This window comes from Aphidius gifuensis, linkage group LG3, assembly GCF_014905175.1.
Source record: "Aphidius gifuensis isolate YNYX2018 linkage group LG3, ASM1490517v1, whole genome shotgun sequence".
In the NCBI taxonomy this organism is placed as follows: Eukaryota; Metazoa; Arthropoda; class Insecta; order Hymenoptera; family Braconidae; genus Aphidius; species Aphidius gifuensis.
In genome coordinates, this window is record NC_057790.1 from 295,932 (window position 1) to 320,814 (window position 24,883).

Below are 24,883 nucleotides of genomic sequence, written 5' to 3' on the forward strand. Positions count from 1 at the left end.
AATATAAATAAATAACATGTAAAATTGTGAAGAATTAATTTTGTGATTTAAGGGTTGTTTTTGTATATGATTAATGAATTATCATGAGTGAAGGATTAAATTTAAATGGAAGAAAAAAAATATATATATATCAATATTAAGACGTAATCTGGAGTAGCAGAGAATTTTTTGGTGGAGGACCAATCAACGCCCTTTTGTGTCAAGTTGTTTATCTATAGAAAAATAGGTATAAGAATATGTCTTAACTGTGAATTGCTCTAAATGAATGATGAAAAAAAAAAATATCATGATGATTACAGTGTTGTGATGAATTTGTTGGAGTACAAGTGATGGTGGTTGGTAGTGTTGGTGGTGATGGATAAAAAAAAATATAATATTTGTGATGAGGATCATAATGATGATGATGGTGGTGATGGTGGTGATAATAATAAAATAATAAATTAACACAATTTAATTAATGTAAATTAATAAATAAAAAAATAAAAAAAAATAAAAAAACATGGGAAATAAAAATGTGTCAATGAGTGTGTCTTTGGGGGTTGTTATTTTAGTGTTACTTGGTATTGTTGTTGGTGATAAATGTGCTGACGAGTGTACATGTAAATGGAAAAGTGGTAAACGTACAGTTGAATGTGTTAATCGTTCATTGAGTAGTATACCAGATAAAATTGATCAAGATACACAAGTACTTGATGCAAGTGGTAATGATATACGTATATTACCAAGTAATATATTTAAACGTGTTAGTTTAACAAATTTACAACGTTTATATTTACGTAATTGTAGAATGCAACAAATTGATAATGATGCATTTGGTGGTTTAACAAATTTAATTGAGCTTGATTTAAGTTTTAATAGATTAATAAATATACCAAGTAATAGTTTTATTAAAGCACCATTTTTACGTGATTTATCATTATCAAATAATCCACTTGAAATAATTGTTTCTGATGCATTTTTAAATAGTCAAAATTTAGTCAAACTTGATTTATCATATACAAAAATTCATGAAGTTGAATCAAATGGTTTTCGTGGTTTAACAATACTTGAGACATTAAAATTAAATAATAATCAAATTGAAACATTTCATCCAGGTACATTTGATTCATTAATTAAATTAACAAGTATTGAATTACATGATAATCCATGGATATGTAATTGTCATTTACGTGAAATGAAAATGTGGCTTGTTAAACATAATTTACCAACTTTAATATCACCAATATGTCATGGTCCAGAACAATTATTAAATAAAAAATTTAATGAATTAATTATTGATGATTTTGCATGTAGACCAGTATTAATGATTGCAAGTCGTTATGCTGAAGCAACTATTGGTGAAAATGCAAGTATTGTTTGTCGTGTTAGTGCTGTACCACAAGCTAAAATTAAATGGTTTTGGAATGGTAAATTATTAACAAATCATTCATCATTTAATACATATCAAAAAATTATTATACTTGAAGAAGGACAATTTAGTAAAAGAAGTACATTAATATTGACCAACGCCCAAGAATCTGATTCATCTGAATTTTATTGTGTTGCTGAAAATCGTGCTGGTAGTGTTGAAGCTAATTTTACACTTCATGTATCATTAAGAACAGCTGGTATGTCAACACTTGGATCTGGACAAATTGCTGGTATATCAGCAGCACTTGTTGTATTAATATTATTAATTTTACTAACAATATTAATATTATTTGTAAGACTAAGAAGAATGCCCCTTAAAGATGTTAAAACATCAACAATTGAAGTAGTACCAATTGATTCAACAAATACAATTGATGATGGACAAATAAATGATGTGAATCAGCAGCAACAAGCTAATCATATTCATCATCAACAACAACAACAACAACAAGTTAATCATCATCAACAGCAACAATTTAATCATAAAATTTATGAAGCTGAAACTACATTTAATAATGATACAAAACCAGTAACATTAAATTTAAATTATGTTCAACGACAACAAGTAGATAATAATGATTATATATTTGATGAATCACAACCAGTTATTCATGGTCCATGTTTTTCATCAACAGCATCATTAGTGCCAATTGATAATCCAGATTTAATACGTGATACACGTGGTACATCAATTGAAGAAATTGGCACATACAATGATCATCAGCTAAATTCACTTATGATGGAAGAAACAAGATTATTATATTCAAGTATATGGGATGATAATAGTACAAGAAATATTGATAACAACAAAACAACAATAAATAAAACAATATCAAATAAAAATAATCCATCAAATTACGTGACAAATGATATTTTACCATCAACAATTGAACAACAACATCAACAACATCAACAACAAAATCAACAACAACAATTTCCACCAGGTGCTAAACAATTGAGAGTTTGGCAGAAAGGTGTACCAGTATTACCACCAGTATCAGCATTAAAACGTGTACTTGGTTCTACACGTTCATCACCAGATGAGGGTTATCAAGAAGGAACTGGTACTGATGTCTAGGTGCCGCTACTTCATTACTGCGATCCACGTCATCGATATCTTGAACTTATACGTAGACATCAAGATGACATACATCATGATGATAGGCCAAGTGTGCCTCAATTAAATTGTGGTGATGGTGATGGTGGTTATTAATTTATTTCTTTTTTTTTTCTTTTTTTTTTTGCAAATAAATAAATTAATTAATCCATTCATGTGATCGTGGTAGTGAAATAATTTGTGTCATTTTTTCTATTCATCATACACACACACAAAATAAGGATGATGATGATGATGATGATGATGTGTGTTTTGTGTTTTTACTTGTAATCAACAATATGAGGGTGATGTTATATGCTTCATACTTAAGTGCTTAATTTGTAATTAATTACAAATTAAAATTAAAAAAACATTTAATAAAATACCAGAGGGAATTTTTAAAAAGAACATAATAGATTTTTTTTTTTTTTTTTTTTCGTTGATGGAGAGTTATATTGATATAAATAATTCATGCTCACTTTTGGTATTTAACCCTCTCTTTATGAGCAAAATATCGAAGCCATTATTAAATTTAAAAAATAATATAGTATTAATATGATGATATTTAATATTGTTAAGAAGGTTTATACTGGTAAATTTTATTTTTTTCTAATTCAATTTGTCATTGATTATATTTTAATTTTTTAAAACTCCAAGTAGTCATGATGATGAATAAATTGATTATTCATACATATCATTATTTATTTAGCTTTTTATTTCAATATAAAATTTAATTTTCAAGTAAATTATAATGAATGAATATATATATTTATTTATTTAGTTGATTGTCCCATAAGACTGTACATGTTACCCGGAGGTGTATAGATAGCGATGGAATTATCGAAACGTTGAGTTACGTATATAAATAAATTATATATAAATGAAAAAAAAAAAAAACAAATATATTATATATATATATAAATGACGAATGAATAAATATGTATACATTTTTTTAGCCGATTCAATAATTAGGCTAGAGGGGGGAGAAACAGACAAAAAATAATTAAATAAAAACAAATTGATATTGACGTAATTTTCTGGAAGCTTGTGTCATATCACCATGTTTGGATTATCAAAATACACAATTTGATAGATAAAATTTAAACGAAAGAAAAATAATTAATTATTTAAATAAATATTTCAAGATTACAGTGAAACAAGTCCGTCAATAGTCAGACACAAAAAATAATATTTATTTATGACAAAAAAAAAGGGAATTTAATATTGAATTCTTTTTCAATTTTGAATTCTTCTTAAAGTTTATAAAAAATAAAGGAAAAAAGTTTACTTAAAAGCTTTGTGAATTATCAAGTTGATTTTTTTTTTATTTTTTAACAAAAATTGATGAAAAAAAAAAAAAATAATAATATTTGGATATGAAAATAAAATGAAAAAATTGAAATTTTGCGGAAATTAAGTTTGATTTATTTTTTTCGTGTTAAAAAATAGGGATGGGTTAATAAAATAGTATTAGTAATTTGAGAATGATGAATATGTGAGGAGAAATTGAATGAGGCTAGTCGAGTGTTGTGGGCCATTGGTACACGATGAAAACACCGAGTAAAACACTCGTTGAAAACTCATTGAAACTCTGGTTTAGTCAAGTACCTATGTTCCCATTCGTTTAAATATTTTTTTTTGCTTTTTTTTAAACTCATAAAATTGCTGTTGGACAATGCTTTTTTTTATTTCAATTTTAACATAGGAAACAAAGTTTGAAACATTACATAAATTTATAAAAAGAGAGAGAGAGTATATATATTTTTTGAAATGAAGATAATGACATGAATGCATGGCTAGAAACGACTACTACACTTCATGAAGACATTATTTTTATGGAATTTGTCCAATCGTTTTTACTTTTCTCCCTTTTAACCCCAGGTCACGTGTCAAACTAATGTTTTTTTAATGAATGAAATCAAGTGAAAAGCGTGCTAAATGACCGTGCACAAGTTTCATTTTATTCATTCATTTTTATTTTTTTTTATTTTTTTGTTATTCACCCTCCAATTTCATTTATTTTGGCCAATGTAACGAGTCTCTTTTTATGGTACATTATTTGCATGTCTATTGGTACATGCCATTCCAATTTAGCCCCAATTTTTTTGGCTTAAATCTTAATATACAAATATTTTTTATTATATCAAAAAATTAATTATTTTTTGAAAAATCATTAAAATAACAAGTCTTTTTTTTTTTTTAATGTTATTTTATTTTTTATTTTTATCTGAACAACTTGCAGAGAGAGACAAAAAACAAATCATTTGCCAAAAAAATATTAAAGATTTTTTAAAAAAAGAACAAAAGATTAAAATTTTAAAATAAAAAAAGGATAAATTGTCTGACTAGACATTGACCTTTTCTACTTGTAAAAAAATGAAGAACAAGATCAATATCTTTAAATGTTTTTTTAAAAATATAATTCAACGATTTTTATCAGGTTAAAAAAAAGGAAAAATAATAAATTTTTATTGTGAAAAAATAAAAATAGTCTATTTGTAAAACATTTTATTATTTGATATTTATTTAGCCAACTTGTGCTTATGGAAAAATAAAATAATAATAGGATATCCCTCAGTGAATATCTATGTTTTAAACTTAATGAAAAAAAAAAAAAAATATATAAATATATATATAGACTTGGTAGTGGTGGTGGTCATTGCACCCTGTGTGCACTTATTTTCTCGGCTTCTTTGTCTTTTTACTTTTTGCCGAGTTTAAAATTATTTATTTTTTTTTCTATTCTTCTTCTTCTTTTCCGATACTTTTATTCGTGTGTATAATATATATATATATATATTGAACACACATTTGCAAAACTGGCTGACGGTGAGGTGATAAAGAGGGTGGGTGGTGTTGCAGGGGTGTCTGGCTCGTAGTTACTTTCTATATATTTAGGCCAACGTTAAATAAAAAAAAATAAAAAAAGAAAATCGATTGCATAAGACGTAAGTGTAGGGCTTGACTCTCCATCAGACTAATCATGAAAGATAATTTGTCTACTCGGCGCCAATTTTTTTTCATTTCTATTAGTGTATATCATAAAAATTATATATCATTTTTTTTTTTAAATTTTATTTTCATTCTCTTTGTTGGATTTAAACTTGTAATTACTTTTTACATGATATTACTGCAAACTTTGATTATTTTATTGGTTTAATTTTTTTTTAAATTTTAAGCAATTTCCACGTTATAAAATTGGATTAAAAATAAAAATATTCATTTATTTATTTCAACTTTTTTGGCTTAAAAGCTATATCATGTTTTTCTTTTAATTCCATAATAAAATAATCACTGAAATTTCTTTACTCAAAATATATTTCAATTAAAAAAAATAAATATTCAAAAGTAAATAAATAAATGTTGGTGTATATGTTGGTATAGGGATGAATAAGGAAATAATAAATTGAGGAAGAATAATGTTATGTATATATATAAAGGAGGTAATTTGAATGAGGACACTTGTCGGCTATTAGAGATTCAGAGTGTTTGTAACGCAATGTGAATGTCCTTATCGTGACAGAAAGACGTAACTTATTTCCACGTGTTGGGCTATTCTCACGCCCAAACCACCACCTCCTTTATGTTGCCAATAGTTTATATATATACGATAAAATACATTTGGGTTAGTAAGACATAAAATATTGCTGGCTGACACTTTGACAACGTTCAATGTAATATGGTGCTGTCATTCGGCTGGTATAGATTTACAGTTCTAAATTTTTATACAATATTATTTTTTTTTTTTTTATTCTTTTTCGGTCATATTACACTGTGGAGGTACTTGATCGATCGATTGGCAAACGCGTCAACGCTTCGTGTTCTCTAAGCACCGAATCAATCAACTTGCAACGTCCCTTTTTATTTTTATTTTATTTTTTTATTATTTTTTCCTCGTCAGTGTTCTTCTTATTTTTTCTCAATTTTAAATTCATAATGTCGTGTCGGTTCAATTTTCAGCACACTACACTCTGTCAATATGTCTTTTTTACATTTTTTTTTATCTTTTAATTTTATTTTGATATTTTTATTTTCATTTGATATTTATACATTCATTTTTTTTTTTTTTTTCTAAATACCTATGATTTATTCAAATTTCTACATAAAGCTTTTATATTAAAAAAAAAATATAAATTAATTTTTCAATTTTTTTATATTTTTAATAATAAAATGGATGATTTTTTTTTGTTCGATAAATTTAATGAAATTGATCCAACTTTTTTTTCTTTTTGCAATCTTTTAAGATAAGGGTTTTTTCCCTTATTTTTTTTGATTTTATTTTATCTTTTATAAAAATTCTTTTTCATATATTTTTTACTTTTTATCTTTTATTTTTTTTTCACCGGACACGATGTATATGGCAACAATTTTTTAACTCCAATATTTATTGATTGTACAGACGTTATGAAACCAGAAACGTGTTCACGCATTTTTTTTTTTATTTTTCATATTTTTTGATATTTTTATTATTTTTTTTTTCTTTTTGGATATATCACATCTTCGGCAATGACGCTTTTATGAGTCTATATAACTAAGCAATTTATTTATGTTTTTATTTTTTTTTTTTTACGATAAAAAATATATTTATTTTTTGTCATTTTTTACGATCCAAGAAAAAAAATCAGAAGAATAATGACATTGAGCTTTTCTTGGGTTCATAAAATTTTACGAAAATTTTGTTTTTATTCTTTATATATAAACTCAAGGACGAGTATGGTGTTTCAGTGTTGAATGAACAATTTAAATTGTCCTTTGTTTGCAAAATATTTATATAAATTTTCCAACAATTTTTTATAGACTAAAAAAAAAGAAAATAATGAAAAACAAAAATGTTATTGCAGATATATTTTATAATACATGATTTTTTTTCACCAAGTGTTTTTATTATTATAATTTTTTTTCATTTTATTTTATTGCTGGTAAATGTTTCCCTTGATATTTGATATTTTTAAATTGTTGTCGTAACATGAGACTGTTTCACAGGGTAAATATATATATATATTTTTCTTTTTTTTTGACAATTTCATAGGCATGTATGTAAATATTTGGATGAATATATTTTTTGTTTTATCTGTACAAGTATGGGGTTTGAAATTACATGTCGACTTGATTTTGTATATGACGCTCGAGTTTGTCTCATTTTTTTTGCAGTGTATATGTTAACCCTCATTGGCGTGTCGAGTATAAAGGTAGAGGGTTGAATGAAACGAGGGTTGAATGAAAAAATAAATCAGTCTTGAGAGGGGCAGAAAAAAAAAATAAATATATATGAAAAAAAAGTTTAGTGGTTCTTTAAGAGCCTCTTCTTTTCTGTGTAAATTGTTTTGCTTCTGACCCCTCTTTCATTTCTATCACTATTTTTTATTCCTTCCTTTTTTTCGTCATCGAAATTACGTTTAGATTTCGCTGAGTAAACATTTTTCCTCTTTCAGTTTATTTGACATTTATATTTTTTTTTACAATTTCAATCATAAATATTACAACAATTTTTCTTACATTTATTCTAAAATAATTTAAAATAAAAATAGCTGTATTTTTATACACACGTTTTATCTCTTAAAACACTATTCTCATTCTTTTTAACATGATCGATTTTGCATGTGTATATTTACTGGTTAAAATATCTGACGTGAAGCTTTAGCTTGTCTTATTTGATATGTGTCTGAACGTTAGAAAAAACGACAGAAGCGATAAATACTCTTCAAGAATATACACATACCATTTAACCAACTCCCACACAAATAAATTATTATTTCTTATTTATTTTTTTCAAGTCAAATAATAATAATAATAATTGCATATAGTGTGACATTGTATTGTTTAAAAAAAGCTCATTGTTTGACTTTGACACTTTGTCTAATACATCATCTCTTTTTTCTCTTTTGACTCTTTCATTTCTTTTTTTTTTTGCAACCCCATATGCTACCTATTAATAATGAAAAAACAAAAAACATTATTTGCTTCGATTTCTACTTTTCCCTTTATTCATTTGTCTTTTATTATTATTATTATTATTTTATTTACCAGAGAGCTTTTCTCTTTATTTGTCCAAGTAAAGAGAATTTAATTTTTTTTTTTTTGTAATGGTTCTTAACGTTTATTGTAGTCTTAATAATAGGTAAATGAGAAAAAAATAAATAAATAAAATCAAGTGTTAAAAGGTTGAGTGAAATATTCAAGTGTTTGATTAATTTTTTATTAAATGAGAGGGCTATCGTTGTAAAGGAATTATGAGCTTTTTTTTTCTGCACTTTGTTTTGAAGGATTTATAAACAAGAAAATATGAGAAATTAACTGAGAATACAATTTTTATTTGTTTTTTTTTTGTTGATAATTTACGTCACTTGTAGACAAAAATGAATAGGATTTATTATTTTTATTATCATTCCAAGAAATAAATTTAATTTTGTATTTTTATATTAAAATATTTCGGTTATTCAATCATGTTTTGTTGGGTTTGGATTTTTTTTTCATTTGGAGTATTTTTTTCTAATGAAATATTCATAGATATGAATTTTTTTTTATTTTATTTTTTTATCAAATACTACTGGTTCGTTTGGGATTAAAATTTGAGCTATGACTTTTTTTATTTTCACTGAAAAAAGTAATATGAAAAAAAAAAAAAAAAAAACAAAGTATTCATGTGTCGGTTATGAAAGATTTTTTTACATCATTTTTTATATTGGAAAAAATAAAAGGAAAAATTGTCATTGAGGTATTTTGGATGATACTTGTTGTCAACTATTATTTTATATTTTTTAAAAATCTATAAAAAATTTTTGTTTATAATTTTTTTTTTACAAAGAAAAGAGGTCAGCTTGAGTTTGCAATATGCAAATACCAATGTAAAAAAAGTATTTGAAAGATGATAAAAATAAAATGAGCTGCTTTTTTTTTGTTATAATAATAACAAGATACAAAAATTTATTCACCTCGTTTCGAAGGATATTGCCAATTGAAAATTCATCTTACTCAGCAATTTTAAATAAATTTAAACATTCAATTTGTGACAGGTATTTTTTATTATCCACAATCAAAAAGTAAAACCAATTGAACATTTTTCATAAAGTTTATAATAAATCAATTGGCTTGATATATTTTTTTTTTTTTTCATATAAATATTTATTAATCATGCACAAATTGTGTTTGTATTTTTTATTGTGTTTTATTTTAAAATATAATTTAATTTTTTATTGAAAAAAATAAATACAAGTATTGAAATTGATTTATTAAAATGAACTTTGTCTTTAAAACTTTTCAAAATTATTTAATTTTAGTTTCAAAAATTGTATAAATACTAATTAATCGAACAAATTAAGTTGAACATATTTACTGACTTTTTGTTTGATTATTAACTGAGAACAATTGAAACAAACTTTTATATATATTTATTATTTTATTTTACTTGAAAACTTTTGTTTTATTTCGTTGACTTATATATATATAATTTTTTTTTCTTTTTTGTTGATTTGTATTTTATCTTTTTTTGTTTAAGTTTGAGTTTTTTGATCCACTTTATCCGATGAATTCTGAGAAGACACCTGGGTGGAATAAACTTCGAAATCCGATCCATGAATACAAACCCTTCTTGTTTTATTTTGACAATACCCAGAGTGACTTTGGTGTGTGTTTGTACAGTCAAGACGAGAATCGATTGTGCCTCGAGCCTCACAATACTGACGAATTCACACTAAAATCTCGTTTTTTTTTTATTTATCTTCTATTTCAGTAAACAAAAAAAAAGCTCAATTTACGCCTGACTTTGCATCAAGGACACAAACACGCCACAGTAAAATCAATCTCTTTTTTTTTTTTTTTTTGTTTAAATATATTTCTATTTAAACGACTTTTTTCCAATGAAAATTTTTATTTTTTTTCTCTCTTTTTTATTTGCTTTCATGATTTATTCAATTTATAAACATATATATTTTTTATTTATGTTAAAAAAAGAATAAAAAAATAAAAATCTCCTGACACTACCTCATTTCTGAGTCATGCATTTTTTAACTATACTTTTTTTTAAATTAAATATAAATTTGATTGTTTTTTTTTTTGTTTTTGTTTTTGATATATAAATTATTTTTTTTTACACCGACATTTTTATTTATTAAGTTTATTTCTTTTAGCGTTTTTGTGTCCTCTATTTTCTACAGATAGGCAAAAAAAAAAAAAAAAGGGGGTTGAAGTAAAAAAAAAAAACGATAAATCGTGCGTCCAACGTCGGCGAAACGTTTTCCTACAATTTTTCATTTCTTCTTTTTCACCCCTTATTTTTTGTCCGAAGCTTTTTTTATATTTTCATTTTTTTTGCACCTGAAAGAAGAAGCTATATGTCGTATATATATTTCTAGGGCACTCTTTTTATTTTCCATTTGAAAACAAGTGCCCAGAGTCTGGTCGTACACTCGCTTCAGGCTCACTTTCCTAATCGTTTTTGGCAAGGTTTCAAGTATATCGTCTAGGATACATGAAGGCGACGATTTATTTCACTTTTCAAGTGACCAAAAAAAGACGAAAATAAAATTATATTTGTTGGAAAAAGAAAAAAGAATATATAAATCTATATATATTTTTTTCTTTTCATTTTTTCATACTTTTCTTTTTTTCATTTTATTCTTTATACTTTCATACTTTTATACTTTGTCTTTATATGAATTCGAGTACTTTAAGTACGTTTGAGAAGTATGAGAACACGAATACGACAAATTTTTTTTTTTTTTTATTTCATTTTGCTTTCTTATTTTATTTTACTTTTGAAATATGAAGTTTAAGTTGTGCCACAACTTTTTAACAATTTAAGATCATGCACTTAAATATTACTGTTTCAATTTTTATAGTTTCAAATAACGACATAATGCTACTGAGAATAAATAGTAAAAATAAACAAATCAATATAGTATTTATTTTATCTAAAAGCTATTTGTATTAATTCTTTATTAATATTAATAGCTATTAAATTATCCAGACACATTTAATTAAAATTTGTTTTTTTTTTTAAGTAAAAAAACTGTATGTTTATAATTTTTTTGGCAAATGATTCGTTTTATATTTATCAGCAAGTTGACTTGAAATTGATATTAACACTGATTAATAAACCTTTATCACTTTTAAATATAAAAAAGTTAAAAGTACTTGAACATTTCACAAGCACCTAGTATTATTTACCTCTAATGGAATTAAATATTTAAAATTTAAAATCAAATGTAGAATATATTTTTAATTGAATTTAAAAAATTCTAAAATGCAAAAACGAAAATATCTATATATATATTAATTATTGAAAACAAATTAAGCAGTAAAATTCATTTGGATAGTTAAAAATTAAAAAATAAATAAAAAACTTTAGCGTGCCATTCAATGAAGCTAAAAATTTTCGTTTGAAATATAATTTAATATTAAAAATAAATTTTTCATATCGATTTAATAATAAGCAATAATTACCTACACTATATTTAACTTTAATTATTTATTTCGTTATTCAAACAAAGGAAAAAAACGATATAAAATTATCAGACAAAAAAAGCCAAGAGAAAATATACATTTAACTTTATTTTTTAAGACTTGGATACTTTTTATTTTTTTCTTATTTTAAAATGGATTATTTTTCAACATAATTTCTTTCCAAATATAAACTACTATAAAAAAATAAATTTTGCATATTAATACTTGAGCAAAAAAGGGGTAAAAATATCATCAGACAAGAAGAAAAATAAATTGATATTGACCTAATTTTTAGAGACTTGTGTCGGCAATAGCATTTGAATAAATAATAAATAAAAATACAATGAATTCCAAAGCCAATTAAAATGAAATAAAAGTATAAAAATAAATAAATTAATTAACAATCAAAAAAATCATATATAAAATAATAATAATAATGATGATTTTAATTTATTTTATGGTTGTTAGATGTCTGACTATTCCGCTACGTGTTCTACTGTTTTCTTGAAATAATGTTAATTAAAGAGTAATAAGTATGAGAGTCACGTGTAAGTGGATATTATGAATGACACATATAAATTTATCAAAACATGTATTATTTTAATAATAATTATCTAATTAAATGTATGAATTGAGTGAATTTTTGATTGTATCACATATCCAATATAAATTAATTGGCTGAGCTTTTTTTTGCTCGTGATAAATTTAAAATAAAAAAACAAAATTAATTAATCCAAATACCAACGGATTAAAAATATATTAAATCTTATAATTAAGATAATAATTTAAAGACTTGATATTCCTGACAAAATGTTAAAAAATAAAAAATAAAAAATAAATCAATAAAATTAAATAAATATGTACAAAAGAATTAATAAAAAGTCAGACGTGTAATTTTAACAAATTTTATTTAAAAAAAAAAAACGAATTTTGTTATAGAGACTACATTTTTTTTCCATCAGTTTTAATAAATCATATAAAATTAAAATTGACTCCCTATGGATTATTATTTTTTCGTTTTTTTTTTTATCACTATTATTATTTTTTTTACTTTTTAGGTCACATATATAGCCTTGGACCTGTCGACACCAGAGTGCACACGAGTATCGTTAAAATAAAAATATAAAAAAAAAAGAAAAAAATCATAAAACGTAAAATAAAAAAAAGAAAAAAAAAATGGCTACTTCAAAGTAAGAAAAAACTATTGGTCCTATTTTTTTGCAGTTGAAATAAACTCCATCCAGCCAGCCATCCATCCATCTATTTATTTATATATATATTTTTTATTTTCAAATATTTATTTTCTATTTTTTCAACCCTTATTTCAATAACCCCATTAATAATATTTTTTTTATATTTGTCTTGTAAGCATACATATAATTCACAAGAACATATATACTTCAATGTTCATGTCGATGTCTGAAAAACCGCTTTCCTTGTGGACTGTCTGAAATATTAAATGGGAGCAAAGACCTTTGGATACGCTTTATATAAACTCTCATTTTACCACCCCCTCTTGAAAAAAATATCCACTACCTTTACCTCAACCAAACTACCACCACCACCATCATCATCACCGTCGAACTTTAACAGGTATCGAGTGTGTGTGTGGAACCAGAACAAACTCATGCTGAGTGAGATAGAAGTAGTTTGAAGCTAAAGCAAGCTAAAGTTGGACACATAACGAAGAAGAACATGACTTGGGGAAAATCGAACGAGGGTTAAATAAACGCCATCTACAATTTTCATGCGCATGAGCAAATAATACTAATATGTAAAATTGAAATGGGGCTCGTGGTGACGTAAATTGTTGTCATAGTAGCTTTTCTCAATCTATCGATTTAATTGTATCAAAATGCATTTTTTTTTTTTCATAAATTATCAACGACAGTCAAAAATCAACACATTTAATTTTTAATTAATTTTTTTATTATTATTCTAAAAATAAAATCAATGTAATATATTAAAATTGAGATCATTGGTTTATTTTTTAATAGTAGAATATTTTAATGAAAAAACATTGTTGAAATATATAATTAATTAATTTATAAGTAGAGGTTTTATTTATTTATTTATTTTTTAAAATTTTAAGAAATATATTTGTATTAAATGTCATTCACATGCACGTTATATTCAAGTTATATAACATAAATGATATTTAAATTCTTGAATAATTCAAACTCGTAAAGTTCAACACTCGTTGTCGTAAAGTGATGCAAAAATGATACTACCAAGTTGGTCTGTATATTACATAAATTATGCACACATTTTCGGAATATCTGTTCAATGTCGAGATACAATGTTGGCCTCATTAATCATATCTCATTTTAATTAGAATATATTTTTTTTTAATTTACATTTATCTAGTTTCCAATTTCACTTGTGTGTTATTTTTATAATTTCCATTTGCAAAATTTAAAAGGGATAAAAATAAATTACAAAAAAAAACGTATACTCTATGATCAAAAATATATATTTTTTTTCTTTAGCGTCACATAGGGGATACGAGAGTATTTTGTTTGCATTTTAAAAGGTCCAACATGCTACTGGAAAATAGAAAAAAAAAAACACAATCGAAACAAAAAAAAAGGAAAGAAAAAGTAAATGAAAATGAACACTAACGAGCCGATGTTTCAAAGTGGCGTGCTCGTTTAAACCAGCTAAATTCCAGGGTGTATTTTTTCGACCAAGGGAGAAAGATTAAATAAAATAAAAATATATTTTTTCCTTCTCTTGAGCTGTGGGGGCACGGGTTATTAGCGCTCGTTAGCGAGCACTGTTTTCCATTGAGATAAAAATTATCGTATTCTATTTTATTTTATTTTTTAACCAGCAATTGAAAATTAAAAAATAAACTTGACTTTCTACTCTTCATTTTACTTTTAGCATCGTCAATTTCAACGGGAATATATTTCTTTACGATCTGAGAAGTTTGTTCATGCAAGCTATTCGACTCTTCATCAACTCAATCTCCAAATGCTCCTTGTGCAGCTGAAAAAATAAATATATTTTCAGGTAAAACATTCAAGTATTTGTGTACATGTATACCGAAATAAATATTTAAAAAAATAAAAAAAATATTTCGTAGGATAAATGGCAAATGCACTCACCGTTTGCTTCGTCTTTTCTTGAAAAACCTCCGTTTGCTGCAACTTAAAATTAAATGTTAAATTTTTCTTGTTAGTTTATTTTATTTTTTTCCTAACGCTTCTTTTACATTTTTATTTTTCATTTATTTTGCCTCTTTTAAAACTGTATTTTATGCTTGAAAATGATGCAAAAAAAAAAAAAAAGGCGTTGAGAAAAAACAATTGAGCTTGAGAGTGTGAGGGTGGTAAATAAAAACAAAAATGCAAAATAACCTCTGGACTTACGTGTTTGTGAATACAATTGTACGCTGGTCTCACCCTTAAAATACTTTGCCTTCTTGGCAATTTCTGGAATGATACCCAAATGGATCCATGTGTATATTCAACACAATTGTGTTGGTAAATGTTGAAAGGAAAAAAAAATATACAACAAAGAATAAAAAAAATATTTAAAAATAGATAAAATGTATATAAACAGTGTGATTTACCTCGTTTGCTTCGTTTTGCAGCGAACGACTGTGAAATTCATTTGAATTTGCAATTTTCGTGCTCTGAAAGAGATATGATATTAAAATCAGCATCAAAAAAAAATATATCCACATAAAAAATATCGAACTTGCTATACATTTAAATTATCACAATATGATTTTTTATTTTTTTATTATTGTTATATATACAAAAAATTATAACAGCATGAAAAAATAAATTTGCAAAGAAAAAAAAAATACTAACAAACTGTAAAATGAAATAGAAAAAAGAAAAAAAAAATTTGTATTAAATTTTTATCTTTAAATCTATCGATTAGCTTTTATCTTAAACAATGTATATTTTTTTTTTCACACTTAATAAATGTATGAATATATCTGAATAATTTATAAATAATTAATCATGATAATTAAAAAAAATATAAAAACAATTTATCATGTTGATTTATCAATGACATTAATCAAATAAAATTTTGCAAAAAGTGGTTAACCAATAGAGTGTAATGATCCATTTAATTATCAACATCCGAAAGCTTGTTTTCATTATTTATTTGAAATATTATATTTTATATACCGACAGTAAATTATTTCATCAAATATTTAACATTAAATGAGCAAGTTAATGAAATATCAAAATTAAATATTAAAATATAAATATATTATTACCATAAATGTGCAGGCAGCCATGATGATTATTAATCCAATCATAAATATTGTAACAAAACTACAATTTCTTCCTAAATTAAAAAATGCACGTAATTCACCATCAGCCAAAAGTATATTCCAAATCTGCATGATTATTTGCATATATAATTACAAGCTTTTAATCAAAATAAAAATAATATTTTTCAATAAATAATAATATTACCAAACGAGTTAAATAACCTCCTGAATTTTTGTTATATATTAACAAACTAGTTGTCTCCATTTTGTAATTTATTTAAAATTTATTTATTACTTTATAATTTGCATTATCTATTTATTTATTTTTTTTTTTCTATGAATTGCTAAATTTTTTATTTATTAGACATTTTTAAGTAATTTTTTTTTAAATTTCTTTATGTGACTATGAATTTTGACATTTTTGTTTTTTAAATATTAAAGGTTGGTTTTAAATTGACCGAGAAAGAGAGAGAAAGGAAAAGGAAAATATTATTTTGATGGCTTGATTGAAGAAACAAAGACGAAAATATATTGAAGCTTTGTTAAAAAGAGAAAAAATATTTTAGATAGATGGAGGGACAAAAGTTGAACGAAATATTTGACAGACGAATTTGTGATCGATCGAAATAATAAAATAAAAAAAATAAATGTCAGAGAATTTTGTTATTCATATCGTTTCGTTTTACGATAATTTTACAGATGGTTTGAATAAAATATTTAAAAAATATATTTTCTTTTCCATTTTTAATTTAATTATTCTAATAAAAAAATTGAGTGAGCAAAAACAAAATAAATGACACATTAGATTTTCCATGTGACAAATAATGTAGAATGACCGGTGTAATGCTGTTGTGTCAGCGTGACTTTTAGTCGTGTTTAATAATAACAATAAATAAATTAAAGTTAGAGAGAAAAAAAAAAAAGGGTGAATGAGTCGGTGTAAAAACCACAGAGCCAATTTATATATCGCAAAATGGCGTAACGTCTGTGGTGCTTGGTGGTTTTTGGGTTTTTCCGGTTCGATGACGAGTAGCTTTTAAAGGGTTGAATAGTAAACTAAGGGGTGAAGACTGAGTGCTTTTATAAATAATTTTATGTTTTTTTTTTTTAATTTTCATTTTATGCAGATTAATTTTTCAATATTTTCAATATATTATTGTGTCTCTCTCTATTGATATATATCGATGATTAAAAATAAATATTCAAAGCCTTTTAATTAATTAAATCATAAAATGTTAATTAAAAAAATATTGTCTCATGTTAATTTAAAATAAATATTGTTATTAATAAATAATAATTTATACCAACTTTAAGAAAATGATATAAAAAATATTTTACATATTAAAGGTGATTATACAGCATATAAATAAATAACAATAATTAAAATTGGATAATAAAAAAAGTAAAATAGTATTTTTATTACCTCATAAAAATGTATATTTAATATAATTTTATGTTTTTTGTGTAAAATAATAAAATGATATCAAGTATGTATACCACACAAGCACAAGCTTTGAAATAATAATAGTAAAATATATAAAAAAATCAACAAAATGATCTGCGTCACGAATCTTGTCTCAGAGGACACCATAATTGTTTTATTCTGACGAGATGTTTCCATTTGTTTTTCCCATCCTCAAAAAAAATAAATAAAAACAACTAGAGTCTACGTCAAAATGAAATAAAAAAATAAATAAATAAATGCGTGTATAGTAGGTAGAAAAATATTCTCGAGTATTACAGGCGTGTTAAAAATAAAATATAAAAGTTGTTTGAAATAAAGAGAAATAAAAATATAAAAAAATCAAACGCCCACAAAGAACAGGACATTTAATTAAAAACTAGAAGCAGACCCAGTTTGCTATAAAAGTAACAAGAAATACACTTGTATCTATATATGCTTTTCATTCACATGTGTGTAAAATTTTTAAACTTTTATCTGTATTAGTTTTTAGTGTGCTGCAAACAATAAGTTTTTTTTATAAAAAATAAAGTAATATATAGAAAAAAAGAGCCAAGAAACGAAGCGAATAAAGAAGAGATGGAAAAAAGAACTACTTACAGCAAAGAAGAATTATTTTTTATTTTATTTTTTTGTTTAAAAAAAAAAATAAAAAAAAGTAAATAAACATGCTCAAGAGAACGTTTGTTGCATTGCAAAAAAAAAACACTGTGTTAAATTCATTTTGAGGTGACAAAAAAGGTCAAGAAAAAAATAAGGGAAAACTTGAAATTTTTTAAATAATAAAAAATGTATTATTTTTTTTTTACGAAAAATTTTATCTACATTTTTATTATTTAGGAGGAAAAAAAGGAAAAAAAAAAAGTCGAATCAAATATATTTAAATAATATTTCACCCTTATAAAAAATATATAATAAAAAATTGCCATAAAATTTAAAATATTTCATTTTCATATTTTTATTATTTTTTTTTTTTTTTGGTGTAAGAGTCTTGGGTGAATATAGCTGTTCTTTTTTTTGTTATTTATGTTTTTTTTTTTTTTTTTCTTTTGGTCCACTTGAAATGCTTTCAGGCACTGAAGTTGAAGGCAGGAAGTATCATTTGCCCTCGACGATGAAACGGACAAACACAGTGAATGAAGAAAATTCAAGGATTTTATCACGCCGACCAAATCGATTTACCTATTCCACAGTGAGGCACTCTCAATATCGGTCAACATCTCGAGAAAAAAAAGTCTCAGAAATATAAAAAAGAAGGATCGTTAAAAATGAAATAAAAAAGAAAAAGAAATGCTATAAAAATCTGAATAAAAATTCGAGTATAACGGTTAACACGAAAAGTCATCAACAAGTCTCGTATAAAAGATCGTAAACGTTAAAGTAATTCAGATGGAAAAAAAAAAAAAAAAAAAACATATATATATTTAAATAATCGTGTTGGTGAATATAAAAAATTAAGTATAAAAGGACATTTTAATTTATGAAAATTTAATTTAGACTTGGCTGTGAGCAAGTGTTTTAGTCGATTTAAAAAATGTCTGACCAAATTCGGATTATACTACTTGTTTGGTTTTTTAAAAGAAAAAATGCTGAGGAATTTTTAAAAATACTTTTAGGTAAATAATATTTTTTTTTCAAACTCTGTCTGACATTGTTTGACTCGTACTACTGAATTATCTATTTTTTTAAAAAATTTTCCACGTAAATTATTAAATAAATTAGAGAAAAATTAATGTTATTGTATTTTGTTATTTAAATTGCACAGATTGGTAAATGTCAAAGTATAATAAATAGATAAATTTTCAATTTAAATTTGAAACAATAAATATTTCAATTTATTAATAAAAATTTTAACATACAAACTGTGGTTAATATTTTTATTTTTTAATTACTTAAAATTCTGAACAATGGAGAAAAAAAAATGATTGATAGAGGATATAAAATAAAAATGAAATTCTTTTTGATTGCAAAATACCAGTTGAGCTGCTTTGTTTATTCTGATCAAGCCAGTCTTCATTAGCTGATTTTTCCATGCTTTTTGCTAGAATGAAAATTCAAAAAAAAAAGTTTAATTTTTTTCAATTAAACAAACAGGTATATAATGTTGAAAAATAATCCATTTTAAAATAAGAAAAAAATAAAAAGTATCCAAGTCTTAAAAAATAAAGTTAAATGTATATTTTCTCTTGGCTTTTTTTGTCTGATAATTTTATATCGTTTTTTTCCGTTGTTTGAATAACGAAATAAATAATTAAAGTTAAATATAGTGTAGGTAATTATTGCTTATTATTAAATCGATATGAAAAATTTATTTTTAATATTAAATTATATTTCAAACGAAAATTTTTAGCTTCATTTAATGGCTCGCTAATGTTTTTTATTTATTTTTTAATTTTTAACCATCCAAATGAATTTTACTGCTTAATTTATTTTCAATAATTAATATATATATATATATTTTCGTTTTTGCATTTTAGAATTTTTTAAATTCAATTAAAAATATATTCTACATTTGATTTTAAATTTTAAATATTTAATTCCATTAGAGGTAAATGATACTAGGTGCTTTTTAAATGTTCAAGTACTTTTAACTTTTTTATATTTAAAAGTGATAAAGGTTCAATTTAATCAGTGTTAATATTGATTTCAAGTCATTCAGAGATACTTGCTGATAAATAAAAAACAAATCATTTGCCAAAAAAATCATAAACATACAGTAGTTTTTGACTTTTAAAAAAATAAAAAATTCAAGCGTATTTTAAATGTGTCCGGATGAATTAATAATTATTAATTTTAATGACAAATTAATATAAGTAATTTTCAGATAAAATAAATACATTATTGATTTGTTTATTTCCAGTAGCATTATGTGGTTATTCCAACGTATAAAGATTGAAACAGTAATATTAAATTGTTAAAAAGTTGTGGCACATCTTAAAGTAAAATAAAATTAAAAAAAAGAAACGTCAAAGATAATGGAAAACAATGGTATTACCATGGACTTGTAATTCTCTATACTTTAAACAGTAAAATATAAAAAATAAAAAATAAAAAATAACTTGAAATAATAAAATTACAAGTAAGTATACTTAGTTTTCGACCGAAATAAAAATGTTTTTCTAATCGTACGGAAGATTGGAATAACAGGTGGTGAAGAATAAAATTGAAACGGGGAAAAAAGAAATAAAAATAAACTTGAAAGTAAAATACATAAATTAAAAATGAAAAAAAAAAAAAAAAAAAAGAAGAAACTTTATACTTGTGTATATTTATCCCAAGTACCCAGTTAGAGTTGTTGCGAAATAAAGTTTATACTACTGTTTACGATTGGCTTCCCGTCACGAGTCAGAAATTCATTTTCTTTATTAACCTCTTGAAGCTAATTTTATTCATCTCTATGTATCTCATTCATTTATTAATTTTTTTTTCTTTATTATTATTATTATCCTTCAACATATATTTCAAGCAAATAAACAAACTTATTTTTATTAAACTTGATATTTTTCATACTTTTTATAATATAGTCTTGTTTACTTAATTTTATTTTGTTTTATTTTCCAACACTATCTAATATTTTATTAAATAAAAATAATTGTCTTAATGACACAAGATTAAAATTAAAAAAAAAACATTAATACAACTTTATGAAATTAATTTCATTGTGTACAATAAAATTTGTGACTTTTATTTCTTTTTTTATTCATTAAAAGTTTTATTCTTTATCAGCAAGTTTGTTTGACATTAAATGTACTAATCTCTCAGTGTGCTTAATTTCAAATAAAATAAAAATAAAAAAAAAAAAGAATATTTAAGTCTAAATGTTATTAATAATATGATATTAAAATGCTATATAAATTTTTATTTTCTTCAATCAAAAATTTGTTTATGATGTAAATTTTAAAAGTGAAATTCAATTGATTTTTTTAAAAAATAAAATTAAAAAATTGTCTAAATATTAAAATAAAAGTACATACTGCATAGATATTCATATCGTCGACTATTTGTAAAACCCATGGGACAATAACCAGGAGTTCCAACGTCATAAAGATGTCTTGGTGTTGAACGATCGATAGGTCCATAATTACATACAAGTACTTCAACGTGGTTACCAACGGATACATTGGTGTAATTGTTTTCCCCTGACGTTTCTGTACCATCCTTCAACATTGACAACAACAACGACGACGACGAGGACGACGAGGACGATGACAACAATGAAGATGAAGATGAGGGTGAGGAAGAAAAGTAGGATGAGTACAAGGACGACGATGAAAGTGACAAGGGTGGAATACCAGTCTCATGCCAAGTCTCAACAGTGTACAACGCTCGACCACAACCAATGCGGCTTATCTTGCCAGCTGCAATTCCAATGTAGGAACCACGAGACTCACTTGAAAAGTCCACCATTCTGGAAATTAACATGATTCTCATTTCAAACTTGAATTACTTTTTAGTACATATATATATACACACATATATTCTATTACTATTATTATTGTCAACAAGTAACATTAAATTGTCTTGAAAAAAATTTATAATATAATTAAATTAAACTTTAAACAATTTATTATTATTAATGTAGAAAGAAATTAAGATGATAAAATTAACTTGTTATAGTTGTTTTTGTTGCTGTTAATAAATTGATATAAACAAGTATAAATTGTACACAGATATATATATAAATGATGTGAAATAAAGTATATAAGAATAGTCTTTGGCTTTTTCAAATAGCTTTATTCAGCCATCAAAGCGTCTGGAAGTGAATGGAATGGCCAAAGTGTAATCAAGTAGAATTTTTTAGAAGAGGGTTGCCACGTGCATTCATGAGAATGAAAATTGTTGTGTGTATTAAGCATGTGTGTATATAGAAATACAAAATGAAAGAGTCAAAAAATAAAATAAAATACATATATATATATAAAGCGAGTCACCAAAAGAAATATATATATATATTTTATTTTATTTTCAAAAACATATATAAAGTTTAAAATTGACGATGCAATTCAATAAACTCCATCTTTACCCAACTTCAGCGGTATCGAAATTCTCAACATCGTCCAGCCACGATTGTACGTGAAATGGAATGCGATGGTGGCTCGTTGTATCCGTCTCAAGCTTGTCGATGTTCAATACGTGAACGTTCTGCCACACTGAAAAACGTTCTATTGAAAAATGAAAAAAAAAATGAATAAATAAATAAATAAAAAAAATACATATATACATAATAAAAGTAGATGTACACTTTGGCAATATAAGTAGATATATTATATTCAATGAATGGAAAAAAAATATATGAAAAGTATTTTTTTTTAAATTAAAAAAAAAAAAAAAAAAGTTATAGGTAAATATAATAATATGAAAGGTCGGAAAATGACATTATATACTGGATAAAAGACTGAATGATGTGTGCTTTTGACAGAGTGATAGAGAGTCTATGTGTGTCTCTTTTATTTTATGTGTCTCTTTATCGTAATCCACATGCTAATGCAACGGACAGGTGAATGAGTTTTACTATATATACAATCGATATACTCAATACGTATATGTACTTGGATAATATCACTCGGTTTTGTAAAAAGAATTTTTAGAGAGAAAATATATAATAAAATAAATAAATGATGAAAATATAAATATGAAAAATTTATATTGAAAATGAATACTTATGTGTATATTTTTTTTTCTCTCTCTCTCCCGATATTGTGAGGTTTTATGTATTTTTTTTTTTTTGGTTTTTGTGGAATTTATGTATAGATATACTTGCCAACATCACGACACTCATCTTTACGCTGCAGATGACATTGAAGTGCCCATCTTCGTGATAATCTTGCAAGCTCAGCATCCCAACTCTGTTGAGAATATTAAATTTATTAGATTTTTTTTTTTTTTCGTTTTTTTTTTAAATAAATAAAAGAAGAAATAATAATAATAATGAGTTGATGAAAAATTGGTTTTTTATTTGTGTGTTAATATGTGATTGAGAAAATTGAGTTGACTTTTTAATTTTTACAGAGAGTATTAAGAAAATTGAGAGTGCTTGATTAAATTTATGTGAAAAAAAATTATATAATTGTTTTGTCAATTTAGCTTAATTTAGTATTTTTAATTAATCGATAAAAAATATCAAATTAATGATACTAGAAACGAGCAAATATTTTTAAAATATAATATAAAAATAAAAATCAAAATTACAGTAAATTTTTAATGATGAAATTCCAATGTAAATTTGGTCAATTTCATCACAATTCAGCTCAATTAAAAAATGCATAACCTAATGATAAAATCGAGTTAATGATATAAATAATTAATTTTTTTTGATGAAAGGAAAAAGTTAATTGAATGATAAAATAAAAGTTAAAACTTAACCAATTCCATCATGTTTTTAGCTGACGATTGTGGACCAGGATTACCTCGATTTTCTTGACCACTTGCAATATTATTTCTGTGTAAATTATGCTCACTAATAATTATTGCTATCTCTTCATTATCAAGATCTCCATTTGATATATTTTTGCAATTAACTGATGGATCATCAAACTACAAAATAAATAGATTATAATTATTTAATTTTTATTATTTTTTTAAACTTTATTTTGGATAAATAATTTTACGGGAAAAAGACACATTGTGTGTTGTTCGCAGATGCTACAATAACGCATTATATCATCTTCAAATTTAGCAACTGTAATGTAATAAAATTCAAATATAAGTATAAAATATATTCTTGTTAGATACTTCATTTTGTAATCCAATTTTATTTTCATTTATCCAATATTGTAAATGTATTATTTTTTCTCTTGAATAAATAAACGATTAATAAAATATCCCTATTATTCAACAACCCCTTGTCAAGATAAACTTGTTTACTATTTATTTATTTATTTATTTATTTTACAAATATAAATACATAAATAGAGTGAAGTTAAATCTAGACTTTATTCAATTATTTGTCTCGACATTTTCACGTCCCTTCAGTGTATAATAATGAAAATAATAAAAATAGAAGACAAATAAGTTTTTTTTTAAATATATAAAAACAAATTGAATAAATAAAAATCAATTGATACAAATATAATATAAAAGTAGGTCAACAAAATTAGATATTTTATAAATTTTATTTTTAATTTTATTTTTAACAAATACACAAATTTTTTTAATCCTAATCTGATTATTTGTGTAATTTTAGATCATAGCATATTTATAGGCTTACAAATAAATACATAAATAAATATTTGAGTAC

The 24,883-nt window shown here is 24.1% G+C and overlaps 3 protein-coding genes across 5 annotated transcripts; 1 reads left to right on the forward strand and 2 right to left on the reverse strand.

The window, feature by feature from the left end:
- Nucleotides 1-497: 497 nt before the first annotated feature.
- On the forward strand, nt 498-2,605 carry LOC122851210 (leucine-rich repeat-containing protein 24-like). The gene has a single exon (XM_044150295.1). The coding sequence runs from the start codon at nt 500-502 to the stop codon at nt 2,486-2,488; it is 1,989 nt and encodes a 662-aa protein (XP_044006230.1). The 5' UTR covers nt 498-499; the 3' UTR covers nt 2,489-2,605.
- Nucleotides 2,606-13,987: 11,382 nt separating this feature from the next.
- On the reverse strand, nt 13,988-16,656 carry LOC122851211. Of its 3 annotated transcripts, XR_006373670.1 has the most exons (7): nt 16,390-16,505; nt 16,188-16,310; nt 15,525-15,587; nt 15,322-15,384; nt 15,058-15,099; nt 14,570-14,938; nt 14,011-14,493 (listed from the first exon to the last, which is right to left on the reverse strand). XR_006373670.1 is itself a non-coding variant. In XM_044150297.1 (6 exons), exons 1-6 carry the CDS (start codon nt 16,447-16,449, stop codon nt 14,864-14,866), a joined length of 426 nt encoding a protein of 141 aa, XP_044006232.1. In that variant the 5' UTR covers nt 16,450-16,656; the 3' UTR covers nt 13,988-14,863. The 3 variants fall into 3 exon arrangements, 2 of the variants coding, with proteins under 2 accessions (XP_044006232.1, XP_044006233.1); XM_044150297.1 differs by having other exon boundaries at nt 13,988-14,938; nt 16,390-16,656; XM_044150298.1 differs by having other exon boundaries at nt 14,011-14,938; nt 15,058-15,093.
- Nucleotides 16,657-19,583: 2,927 nt separating this feature from the next.
- Nucleotides 19,584-24,496, reverse strand: LOC122851214 (venom allergen 5.01-like; the record flags this gene model as incomplete). The annotated part of the gene is made up of 6 exons (XM_044150302.1): nt 24,255-24,496; nt 24,010-24,180; nt 23,408-23,492; nt 22,670-22,808; nt 21,621-22,054; nt 19,584-19,687 (listed from the first exon to the last, which is right to left on the reverse strand). Coding segments are annotated over exons 1-6 (1,086 nt in total), but the record flags the coding sequence as incomplete, so codon positions are not given.
- Between the last annotated feature and the right edge of the window lie 387 nt (nt 24,497-24,883).

Bases quoted from the DNA above. Each gene is read 5' to 3' on its own strand.
- LOC122851211 (XM_044150297.1), bottom strand. From the start codon at position 16,449: ATGGAGACAACTAGTTTGTTAATATATAACAAAAATTCAGGAGGTTAT. The intron at 15,385-15,524 runs GTAAATCACACT...GTATCATTCCAG, and splicing joins TGCAAAACGAAGCAAACGAG to AAATTGCCAAGAAGGCAAAG. The intron at 14,939-15,057 runs GTGAGTGCATTT...TTATTTTTTCAG, and splicing joins AAGAAAAGACGAAGCAAACG to CTGCACAAGGAGCATTTGGA.
- LOC122851210 (XM_044150295.1), top strand. From the start codon at position 500: ATGGGAAATAAAAATGTGTCAATGAGTGTGTCTTTGGGGGTTGTTATT.